Genomic DNA, 12799 nt, shown 5'->3' on the forward strand with positions numbered 1-12799 from the left:
AAATGACTTTAACATTTTATTTAACCTAATATAGCCCAACTATTTTAACAGTCAATATATAAAACTATTGAGATACTGTACATTTTTAAAATTAAATCTTTGCAACTGTTGGTTTTTACACTTGTGCAGAGTCCCATCTCTCGATTTCAGTAGTTATGTGACTACGGCTGTCATGTGGTACTTGTGATCCTGATCTTGGTCCCCGTGCTGTGATTTCTACAACTACTTGTCAAGGCAGTGTTGAGATTTGGTCCTTGAAAAGTAAAAGATAGGACCAAGGCACCCTACAGAGCACAGGACAAGAGGTTATAGCTACCAAGGAGATATTTGGTTTTAGTCACTGCTAGCTGGGAAGGCCTGGGATTCCAGGGCACAAATTGTGCTGTAGTTAGGTGAAGCATTCCTGGCCTCTTTATTGACTCATGTCAAATGATTATTTGGTGATAGACCACAAAAGGATCAAAGTATGAGCCCAAGCTTGTAATCACTGGCCTTCAGTGGAGTTCTAATTAGAGTAAGGGAGCTAGCACCCATACATCAGCACTGAAAGCATTTCTGTGCTGATGCCAAAGGTCTAACAAGGGAGAGGACCCAGAGCCTTTAAATGATGCCTGTGAAACGTAGTAACTACGAGCAGGTGATAGCTCGGCGAGTCAACAGAGCCTACTAATGAGCCCCAAGCAGCTCTTGGGAAGCTTTCAATGATTTAAGCACAAGTTTCTAAATTAATAAACTCAAGACAAGAACGGACATGTGCTGTTAATGAAACTTAGAAACGAGTGTTTTTAACAAAAAAATTTATTACCAAAATACAGTATTTAAGTCAATACATGACAAACCCCTGTAAAGCAAAATAAATTATTCTAATTTTGCACAGTACTTCTGAAGGTAAAGAGATGCCTGGCGGCTTGCTGCACTCTTCTGCACAGGTGGCCTGTTCTACCACAAACAATTCTAGAGTTTTGGCTTTAAGGCTTGCAGCTCGATGTGCAACATAAAATGACCAAGTGCCAATCATCCAGTTTTAATGACACATTTGTTTGAATCATTTGTTGCTTTTTTACATGGTATTCTAGAAGTTTCTCTACTTTGGCTACAGAAGCAAAGCATAGTGTTACACAATACTTATTTCTTTAAAAAAATACACATCTTTACGCCCATGAATGTCAAACTCAAGTTTCTATTAAATATATTTATAGACTATTATTTTGAGCACCTTGCTGTACAATTAAAAAAAAAGATTAACTGTTTGTGAAACTGGGAAAGAGATGCCTGCTCGTCTCTGTCTAGCCAAGTATGCTGGGGAGGTGTGATGTAAACATGATGCTCACATTTGGTTTGTGAGGACAAAAACAGAATAGGTACAAAGCCACCAATGGTTCTCTCAAACAGGACTGAAAGGTCCAGGGCGAAAGCTTCATGTGGTGTCGCTGCTCCATGTGCTCTAGTCACAGATAAAAATTGAATAAGCATGTGGCTGACAGGCCGGGGGGCAGCTGCGAGATTCCTATGGTCACGGCAAGGGGTAAGATGAGAAAGTCCTAAAATAATATGATCACAACCATCACTCCTGCATCTCCTGTTTACTTAGTCTGTAAATGTCTTTAAAGCAATATTCCCCATTCAGTCGTAGAACCACAGCTGGTCAAGGCAGAAGACAGACACAGGGTTCCCAGGCCAAAGAGCACAGAAATAGCAAGCACACTCCTGTGGCCAGTGACTCTGTGTCTCCCCACTGATGACAACCGCACATGCACGCTTCTGTTATTATGAAACTTGCTTCTTGGTAGACTGGCTAAGACTGGCAGCAGCAGGTTAGTACTGTGTGGTGTGCAGTATACCAGGTACTCTGTCCCTTGTCCAGGCCAGAGAGCTCATAGCAATAGATGACAGTGTGGGGGCTTTGGCTTTGAGCCTTTGGGATAATTTTCCCCATGGGGTGGGGGAAATGCTAAACTCATGCTCACAATTGCGTGACGACCGGGATGTGCCATTTGAAGAGCCACACTGCTGGGATGGCGGAATGTTTGGGGTGATTACTATTTTTTAAGCAATTGTAGAAAATTTAAGCCACAGGAAACTCACTGAAGGCTAATACTATTTAGACTAACAGCACAATGGAAAATTGATCTGTTAAGGTGTGCAACAGCAATGGGTGATAAAAATGGAAATTATTTGCATTTGGCATTAAATATAAATATGAAATTTAAATATAAATGTATAAACTTAATTGTGAAAATATGAGAACATTTATTTAAATCCAGAGTGAATTTAGGGGAATCTAATTAGTATCACCAAATTCATTTTCTTATTAAAATCCATGTATTGGAAATGAATTAACTTTCACAAATAAATTAAGCTTACCTCAGCCAAGTATGGTGGTATTTGTCTTTAATTCCAGCACTTGGGAAGCCGAGGCAAGTGGAAATCTGAGTTCTGGTCTACATAGTGAATTCCAAATCAGCCAAGGTTACACAGAAAGACCTTTTTTTTTAAAAAAAAAAAAAAGAAAGAAAGAAAAAAAAAAGAGGCTATCTAAAATCAAATCAGAGTGGTAACGTTTTAGCCAATTTTCTCTAGTGTCATCAAAATGAGTAGGGGAAAAAGATAAAACAAATCAGAAAGTGTTTCCAATACCAGGCCCCATGCAACAGCTCCCAGTGCCAGATGAAAACTAGGAACTCATTTCCTGGACACTTGAACTTTAGGAACAAAAGCTGTAAATCTTGTCAACCCTTTTCTTCCGGGAGCTGTCCCTCGACTCTGGGTGTGTAAATAACACCTACATTACAGCAATGCAGAATTTCCTTTAATGGAATAGGACCTAAGAGACTGGAACTACAAACACTGCAACACCCTGTTCGCCTCAACCTGAAATTATGACACAAAACATGAGGTCACGTCTGCATGATGGAGACTTTAGCACGAATGGACTCTTGAGTTTTCAGTATGTCTTGCATGCTAACAAATGGACTCTTAGAAACACACGAGCCATTTGCCAGATGGTGTTTCTGACAAGACATTGCTTTTGTTGGTTTTCTGTGGCTAGCCTGTGAGCCACACCCTCAAGTCTCCAAAATTCTGTTTTTTAGAGTGTATCACTATGTACCACATGCATACCTGGTACCTGATGAGGGCCAGAGGGTACCAGATAACCCAGAACTAGAATTACAGATGGTTGTGAACCACCATATGGTTACGGAGAATCAAACTCAGATCCTGTAGAACAGCCAGTGCTCTTAACTGCTGAGCCAACTCTCTAGTCCTTTTTGAAATTATTAACTTTTCAATTTAAATTTTGTTCAGTTTTTTTTTTTTTTTTTTTTTTTGAGACAGGATCTCACTTTGATGCCTTGGCTAGCCTGGAACTTGCTATGTAAACCAGGTTAGCCTCAAACTCAGAAGTTCACCTGTGTCTTATTAAAATAGTCTGAAGTCATACTATATTGTTCTCTGAAATTTACACTAATAAACTTTAAGAAGGGAAAAGCTCAACAGCTGTACTAGTTTTGAGGCATCTGACTTTCAGCTCTTATTCTCCAAGTGACCTCCCTTTTAACCCCATGAGGCCAAGTACTGCTAGCCCAGGCTGGCCTCAAGCCTGCAATCAGAGCCTCTGCCACCACACCCAGCCTCCCCAAAGGTCATTATCTTGGAGCTCAAGTTAATTCAATACCATCTTCGTCCTCAGTTGCTGGAGAAGGTTGTCAGGTAACTGTTGCTGCTGGTGGAGGAGGAGTGGGCTCAGTGTTCACACTGCATAGAACCTCTGCCAAGGCACCCATTTCTGTGAACATGAGATTTGGTTGAATCTTGTGGGGAGTCACTGTAAATTTGAAACAATAATTAACTTCTCAAATGTGATCTGGAATCCCTCTTTTTTTAGGGAGTAAAGGACCATATCCTACACTGAGTCTTTGATAAATTCTTACCAACAAGGAAAATGATTTATGAAGCTCATTCCACAGCCTGCTGCCTACTGGAGATAGAAACCACCCTCTCCCTGCTGCCCATTCCATAGTGCTCTGCTCAGTGGAGACCACCCTTTCCCTACCAGAGTTCCGGCCACTGTAGAGCTGGCCATTAGGCTCTGCAAGGCCTTCTCAACTCATCTGCTTGCAGATTCTGAACTATGGTAAGCTTTTAATAATAAACACTTGACACTAAGAAGGGGTGACAGAGGCTCACACAGGGTCACAGCTCTATATCCTCACTCAAACACTGAAAGATCAGTCACACCACCTGCTCCCCTGTGTCTAGTGAGTTAGTGACAGCACTGAGGTTAACCTGCAGTTCAGAGGGTCCCTCCTACATGCTCCCAGCTAGTTGGCGTTCAGGGCTGTGCTATTGTCCTTGTTCAGGATGATGCTGACAATCTCCCCCTCATGTTCTTTCATGTGATCCAGGAGGCTCTCCTTGCTGGTCGACTCAAAGCCACAGATGCAACAGCAGAAGAGCAGCACGCAGTACTCAGTGCCTGGTGTAGCCAGGTTGCAGCTCCTTCCTGAGATGTCAGAGCTACTGCCTGTGGGGCTCAGTTTCTGAAGCTCGCTGGCATCTATGACTTCGCTGGGCAGCTGGGAAGTCAGCTCTGAGGATGACACCACGTCTTCTGGACTGCCTGTGGTAGGATCAACTCTCTCTCCACTGCTGGGTTTCCCAGGGGATTTCCCCAGAACTCTTATAAAAACAGAACACAGCAAACTTTCAGTGGGATGTGCTACAGGCTAGGAGATGGACCCCTAGCCGTATTTTGTGGCTAGCAATCAAGTGAGGGATGGGATGGTGTGATGGAGGAAGGTCATTGGTTAATAAAGAAACTGCTTGGCCCTCATAAGTTAGAACATAGGTGGGTGGAGTAAACAGAACAGAATGCTGGGAGGAAGAGGAAGTAAGCTCAGATGCAGGGCAGCTTCTCTCAGAGCCAGATGCGATGAAGCAAGTCGCCAGGTCAGACATGCTGAATCTTTCCCGGTAAGACTGGTGCTACACAGATTATTAGAGATGGGTGATGGAGGAAGGTCACTGGCTAATAAAGAAACTGCCTTGGCCCATTTCTGTTCATGTGTGTAGCACCCAAGGTGCGCTTACTGGGAAGATTCTAGCCTATGTCCATCCTGGGTCGGAGCTTCATTGCGTCTGCTCTGGAGAGGAGAGCATGGCGTCTGTCTCTCAGAGGAGCTGCCCTGCATCTGAGCTCACTTCCTCTTCCTCCCAGCATTCTATTCTGTCTACTCCACCCACCTAAAGGCTGGCCAATCAAATGGGCCAAGGCAGTTTCTTTATTAGCCAATGACCTTCCTCCATCAGATGGGTTGATCGGGATATGAGAATTAGCCAGTAAGGGCTAGAGCTAATGGGCCAAGCAGTGTTTAAAAGAATACAGTTTGTGTGTTGTTATTTCGGGGCATAAGCTAGCCAGGCGACCAGGGAGCCAGACTGTGGGAAGAGGCCTGCAGCTCCCACTATAATGGTGTACCTGCTGCTTTGTGAGATCGCATCGTTGATGGCCTTGTTAACTTGCTCGTAGTTGTAGTTCTGGTCACTTGCGTGCTTCCACATGTGTGACTTCAAAGAAGGGGGGTGGCTGCACACGTACCCACACAAGGAGCACCTGGAAGACAAGGGGCCAGAGAAATCACAACCATCTCATAGCACTATTGAAAATTCATGATGGTTTTAGGTGAGAGCTACCTTTCCTGGATAAATATGTCTCTTCACAGCAAATGGGGATCATGGCAGAAAACCACACTGAACACATTTATATCACAGTTTCTGCATCTATGGCCCAGGGAACATCACCAAAGAGAGGGAGAAAAGATTGTTAAGAGCCCGAATACCAGAAGTCTGCTGTGAAACAGTCTCTCCTAGAAATAACTGTATAAACAAGACTGGAACAAAGGCAATTATCAATGGTCTTGTTAATGTTGAAGGGGACTACTCCACAGGACCCCACACCTAGACAAAGGACTACAGGCAACTAAAGACTGCTTAGAGAGGCTCCCAGGGATGAGTGAGCCTCCTTAAACTGGTTGTCCAATGCAGCGTGGTCAGGCCTAAGCATATATACACAAACAACAAAACAGGCGCAGTAAGTTGTATTTATATATATGTGTGAATATATATACATGTAACAATGATTATCAAAGAAAAGGGGCTATCAACTCGAATGATGGAGGACATAAGAGAAGTGTGAGGGAGGATAGCTAGGAGAGACTGAAGGGAAGAAAGGGAGGAGGGAAAGTGATATTATACCATTTAAATAAAAAGCATAAATAAAAAGTAAGTCTTTAAAAACTCACAATGGTTCTAACTGTAAGCCCCTAAGTGTTCTCAGCTGAGCCACCACTCACAGAACTTAAATTTTCACTGGTTTTAAGGCACACATTGACTTTACAGGGGTACTAAAAAGGAGTGTAAACAATAAGAAAAAAAATCAAGGGAACTGAACTCAGGTTGCCAGGCTTGGCTGCAAGTGCCTTTACCCACTGAGCCATCTCACTGGTCCTGAACTCTACTTCTTAACTACCAATCCTCCAATAAAATGTTTAATTTTCATATTCAGTTGAAGAAATGTTTTATTTGGAAACTCATCATGGGAAAGTGGTATGAATGTAATTCGCAAAATGATAAACATGGCACGTAACCGCTGTTGAAGAAGAGTAACATCCCACCTGGAGGGAGCAGTGTCTCCCAGACGTCAAGCCTATCCTCCCCCAGAGGAGACATCGATTTTCTGATGTTTTCATCGTATCACTTGCTTTATTCCTTGTTTGACATCCATGCACTCCTCCATCCTACCTTCTGCACCACTGTGGCTCACTTCTTTGCCCTTTGCTATCTCTGAGATTCATCCACACGACTGTGTGGAGCTTATTTAGTTTACAGGGTGCCTGTTTCTACTCTGATTTTCTGTGGTTCTTAATTTCTTTGGGAGAAACTGCAGATATAAAACTTCTAAGGTAGATGTTAACCCGTACCCAGAGCTATAATCAGCCAGTTCTGAATATTTTCTGACTAAAATTATGTATTTCAATGGGGTGTAACATTTTACCCCAGGGAAATTATTCTACCAACACTGTAGAGCTGCTTTTGTTGTTATATGACATGCCATAACAGACACCTAAACAATACATTAATAAAAAACATCAAACAAACATATCACCTACCATTCTTTTTTAAAAAAAATATTTATTTATTTATTTGTTATGTATACAATATTCTGTCTGTGTGTATGTCTGCAGGCCAGAAGAGGGCACCAGACCTCATTACAGATGGTTGTGAGCCACCATGTGGTTGCTGGGAATTGAACTCAGTACCTTTGGAAGAGCAGGCAATGCTCTTAACCTCTGAGCCATCTCTCCAGCCCTCACCTACCATTCTTACAAGGCGTCTATTTCCACCTGCAATTCATGAGAAGAAAAAAGGAGAAAACTGTACTTCTACACCTAAGACACAGGGCCTCTGTGTGGGCCATCTTCTTGGCATCCCTCATCTTTCCTGGAACGTGGAGCATAGCACTTAAAAGACTTTTTTTCTTTTTTTTGCCATTTATTTATTTTTATTTTATATGTATGGATATTTTGCCTGCATGTATGTGTGTGTACCAAATGTGTACCTGGTGCCTGTGGAGGTCAGACGAGATCCTCACACCTCCTGGAACTGGAGATATAGACAGTTCTGTGGTGATGGGAATCAAACTTGTCCTCTGTGAGAACAGTCAGTGCTCTTAACCACTGAGCTCTCTCTCCAGCTCTGGGCAGAGCACTTGGAAAGCATTTTCAGCATTTATAGTGTCAGGAATGATGACATAACCACTTTTTAGATTAAAAGGTATGTAGGGAGCAAATCACATTATTTTAGATATAAACATACAAATTACTTTTGGAGGTCTGTGAAGAACAAACATATGGAAAGAGTTTGGGGAGCCGGGCATGGTGGCTCACGTCTTTAATTCCAGCACTCAGGAGGGAGAGGTAAGTGGATCTCTAATGAGCTCGAGGCCAGCCTGGTCTACAGAGCTAGTTCCAGGACAGCCAGAGCTACACAGAAAAAAAACCTGTCTCAGAAAACAAAACAAATAAAACAAAAGAATAATCATAACAAAGATTTTTCGAATAAAACTTTATGCGAAATCTTATAAGCAGAAACGCTCCTTGGTGACTCACACAGAGCACTTTATTTGCTCAGCTGTACCTGAAGCATCAAAAGCGTCCTCTGCTTTCTCAATCTCTGTATAAAGTTCTCCACCCTCTCTACTGAGCAGACACATCTGTAAACTCTTCTGATCTGGCTCATCACCATACTTTACTATGAAGACAGTGAAGGCTGTTCTGTTCCATAATGAAGCCACGATTCCAGGAACCCTTTCCTAACTACAACAAGTGGCTATTAAGACAGGAGTTCTGGGTGAAGATGATAGGGACAAACTGAAGAGGCTGAACAAGAAACAATGCCCACTTGATTAGAGGAGGACCTTAGCTTCAGGAAGGAGACCTGAATGCCATCCACACATTCTTCTAAGAATGTGTTTGTTTCCTTAGCATTTTCCATAGCTTTAAAGAAAGGAGGAGGAGGAAGAGAAGGGAAAGGGAGGGAGGAGGGAGAGGGGGAGGAGGAGTAGAAGAAGCAGAAGCAAAAGCAGAAGAAGCAGAGGAGGAGTGTAGAGAGCTGTGTGGAGTCACACCTGATGGCAATGTGTAGAGAGCTGCGTGGAGCCACACCTGATGGTGCTGGCTTCCGCCCTCCGCGATCCCGAAAGCGAGTGCTCTCTGTGATAATCAACTCCTAATATCAACTAGGCCTGACTTATGCTATTATCACGCAATGATTGTCAGCTGCTTGCATATGCGTGGACCTATGGGCAGTGCCCACCTGGCAATCTGGGGTTGATGGCCCAGGCCTATTTAAGGGCTGGGAGAGGTTTGCCCCGAGAAGGAGAGAGAGAGAGAAAGGGAAAGAGAAAGAAGTTGTGAATAAAGGTCCTGAATAAACTACAGCAGGAAGAGCTCTGGTGTTGCGTCCTTCTTGCTGGCTGAGGGGGACCGCGACAGTGGAGGAGGAGTGGCAAGATGGCTCAGTGTGCTTGCTGAACCCCTGGGACCCACATAAAGTTGGAGGGAAAAAGTCAATTTCACAAAATTGTCCTGATATCCACATGCACACTGACACATGTTCCCACAAGAAACTTCTCACTCACACATTCATAATCAATTTTAAACTGAGAATGAATCACAGTTATGGTTTATTTTTACATTTATTTATTCGAGAGAGAGACAGAGAGGGGGAGAGAGAAGTGAGGGAGAGGATTAAAAGGGAGAGAGAGGGAGAAAGGGAGGAAGGAGGGAGGGTGAGAGAATGTAAATATGCAAGCACGTATGTGTGTGCTATGGCATAGGTGTAAAGAACATCTTGTGGGAGCTGGTTCTCTCCTCCCACATGTGGGTTCTGGGGTCATCAGGATTTGCCCACGTCATGTCTCTAGTATGAGCTGCCTCTGCTGACAGCATTGCTTTGGGTAGGAGTAGGAGCACAGAGGAGGGGCTCAAGGGTTCCAACATGGCCCAAGTTCTTGTAAGCTCTCTGCTTCCTGGTCCACTGAGGTATGAACAGGCCAACTTCTGTTTCTGTCTTTGTGGTTGAAAGCTGCTCCTATCACCATGGATTCTACCATGCCATCATGCTACCAAATGAGAGCCAGATGGAACTTCTTCCCTAAGTTGGTTCTACCTGGTGTTTCATTTCAGCAAATAGGGAAGTAATGTCACATCACCACTCTGATGTAACTTTCATGGTCACATGCTCTGCTGAGTCAGATTGTGAAGCACTGACCCTATTTCAATCTGAACACAATCCCTAAGTTCCCGGAGAAGGGAGAAAGAATGTGTTTAAAACAGAGCCTAATAGAGCACATCTACTCACCACAGAGGCGGGCGGCAACAGCCTACCTCCATCAGGGACAACATCCCTTGGGAGCACAGGGTGAAGTACCCAGGTAGCAGCAGCCTGGGCACATCTGTCTTGGCTTCAGTTGCCACTAATCTATTCTGTTCCTTTAGAGGAGCTGCCTGTTGCTGCTGGTGACAGAGCCACGAGCACTTCAACTATGCCTATCTGTCCAGGCAAGATCATCCCCATGACATGAGAAGACAAGCAAACATTCTAACAGTCAGCCGCTGACAACCTGTCAATAAGCCACTGTTGGCTTGTCGCCCTGGAATGACAGAACCAACCACTTTTTAAGCTGATAATAATGCCCCGCCCATAACTGCACAAAACATTTTTTCTTGATACTAGAAAACAATGTTGTCATCAAAGAACGTCAAAGAGGAGACTTAGTGCTTCTCATGTCTTGGCTAAAAAAACAGGCCAGAATTGTTCTACAGGCTTTTCATCACTGCCTCATCATTAGTAAGGCAGTTAATACAGTTCCAGAACCTCAGAGAAGGCAGCTGCTGGTTGGAATAACTACTTCCCTGGTCTGGGCCCTTCCTTAGTTAGGCTCCAAAGTCTGGGGTAACAAAACAGCTGCTGTGAGAGGGCCAGATGAAGACAGGGAGAAGCTGAATGTCTTATGAAATATTAGGGCCACTGAGTATGTTTTTAATAAACTAAACATTTCAATAGAAATATTGCAACCAAGTTTGTATTATCACACAAAATTCATTTTCTATGCATTTGTTGTTTTTTTAGGTAAAAAACCTGCATAGCTCTGGTTGTTCTGGAACTGATTATATAGACCAGACTGGTTTTGAACTCACAGAGATTGGCCTGTCTCTGCCTTCTGAGTCCTGGGATTAAAGGAACGCATCACCATGCTAGTCTCACTTTCTTTTTGTTGGATTTATTTATTTTGTTTTATGTGCATGGATGCACCAGTGCATGCTTGGCGTCCACAGAAGTCAGAAGAAGGCCTATGACTCCCTAACAGTTGTGAATCACCATGTATGTGCTGGGGGTGAACCCAGGTCCTTGCATGAGTGGCCAATGCTCTTAACTGCTGATCCAAGTCCCCAGCCCTCATTTTCTATGCTTTAAGAAATAACACCTGGTAAGGCGGTGGTGGTGCATGCCTTTAATCCCAGCACTTGGAAGGCAGAGGCAAGCAGATCTCTGTGAGTTCTAGGATAGCCAAGGAAAGCTATATAGGGAAACCCTGTCTTGAGAAATCAAAGAAAGAAAAAGAAAAGACCTAGAAAAATGGTGATTCAAGTTATGCGATAAGCCTGAGAACCTTTAAAGGTTCCCATCATCATGGAAAAGAGTTGCTTCGGCTTGTCCCTTCAAACTACCATCACCCACACCACTGTTCAGATTAAATTATCAGGTAAATGGTGTTCTTTAAAACTAACCCACATCTCTAAAATGTGAGTTCTCCCCTAGGCTAATAGCACTGATTTATGACTCAACATCTATAGATGAAAGTATGCACAAGTCTAACTGTGGTGGTGGTGATGGAATGTGGCTTTCAAGTCATAGAAGACAGTGTGGTCAGCCCTCCACAACCACAGGTGGAAAAACAACTTCATTTGTATTAAATCTACCTGTTATCCCCTAAATAATACTCACTCAGCCAGCACTGACACTGTATTAGAAATAATCTATAGTTGATTGACACACACACAGGAGTATGTGCACAGGCTATGTGGAAACACTGTGTCATTTGTTATAAGGGACATGATCTGTAGACTGGGGCACCTGTGGATGTGTTCCAGCTGAGGAGCAGCCAACACAGTACTAGCTATAAACTGGTTAGGAAGCCTTCGACAAAGGACCCCAGCTGTCTGCTCCTCTCCAGTCTTAACCCTTCCCTGCAGAAGCCCCAGACCTGTCATGTGGAATGTGTCCTTTCCACATTTCTGACCCAGAGTCCCTGAGCACAGGGAAGTGTCTGCTGTCTCACACTAGTGATGTGGTGTGGCCTGGCATGCTGCCTCCAGGGCACAGCACAGGCAGGCAGGTCCACAGGAGCAAGGGTTCAAGCTCTACTTCATGGACAGCTTGGGGAAAAGGCACTTCATGTACCCCAGCCTGTTTGCCTGCCCACGACAGATGACAGGAAGATGATCCTAGATAAATGAGCACTCGTTTAGTACATGGCATGGCCCAGGGTTCTCTAACACACCACTTATCACTGCTAACACTGGCCACAGTGTCTGACCCTGCCCACAGCCACTCTGTTATTCCCACTGCCAGAAACCTAGGTTTTGTTTTGTTTTCTTCCCATTGTTGTTCATAGGCTTAATTATTTATGCTAGTTATTATGCCATATTTTTACCTCTACAGCATTACTTCTTGGATTCCTGAGAAAAAGCAAAGCCACTTTCAGAGTTAAATACATAAAAGTCCCAGATACAAATGAACAAATCTGTCCACAAGAAAACTAGAAATTTCTGTACATCAGATAACAGGGAAGACCCTGCACAGGACAGGACATCAGCAGTGCACAAGCAAAGAACTTTCATGCAGAATAAAGATGTACTCCTGCATACCAGCGACTGTTCACGCTAAACACAGTGCCTCCACCTTAGGTTCAGAAACCCTATTCCTATGTATCAACCAACCAGAAATGAGCTTGTTTCCTATGTGCACCCCAAACAAGTGAAGGAATATTCAAGATAAAAATTTTCATAACAAGGGAGAAAACCTAGTGGCAATCCAAATGTGTATCACTAACAGAATGAGAAAATAATTGTTTCTGGTAGCTCCAGGGATTAAACACAGGGGTTTGTGGGTTTGTGCACATAGGCAAGTAACCTGCCTCTCAGCTACACCTCCAGCTATGTATTATGGTCTTATA

General features: G+C 43.6%; 1 protein-coding gene across 4 annotated transcripts in view; it reads right to left on the reverse strand.

Annotated features, from left to right (window-relative positions):
- Positions 1 to 486: 486 nt before the first annotated feature.
- Positions 487 to 12799, reverse strand: part of Znf507 (zinc finger protein 507) — a 32673-nt gene continuing 20360 nt past the window's right edge. The window contains exons 6-8 of one of the 4 annotated variants that reach the window (XM_057762134.1): positions 5480 to 5614; positions 4288 to 4680; positions 487 to 3787 (exon numbers count right to left, since the gene is read on the reverse strand). In XM_057762134.1, the coding sequence (XP_057618117.1) occupies positions 4323 to 4680; positions 5480 to 5614 (493 nt within the window). In that variant the 3' untranslated portion in view covers positions 487 to 3787; positions 4288 to 4322. Of the gene's footprint in view, positions 4681 to 5479; positions 5615 to 12799 lie in introns of all 4 variants that reach the window. The other 3 variants (XM_057762133.1, XM_057762132.1, XM_057762135.1) reach the window with 3 other exon arrangements.

This window comes from Chionomys nivalis, chromosome 2, assembly GCF_950005125.1.
Source record: "Chionomys nivalis chromosome 2, mChiNiv1.1, whole genome shotgun sequence".
Classification (NCBI taxonomy): Eukaryota; Metazoa; Chordata; class Mammalia; order Rodentia; family Cricetidae; genus Chionomys; species Chionomys nivalis.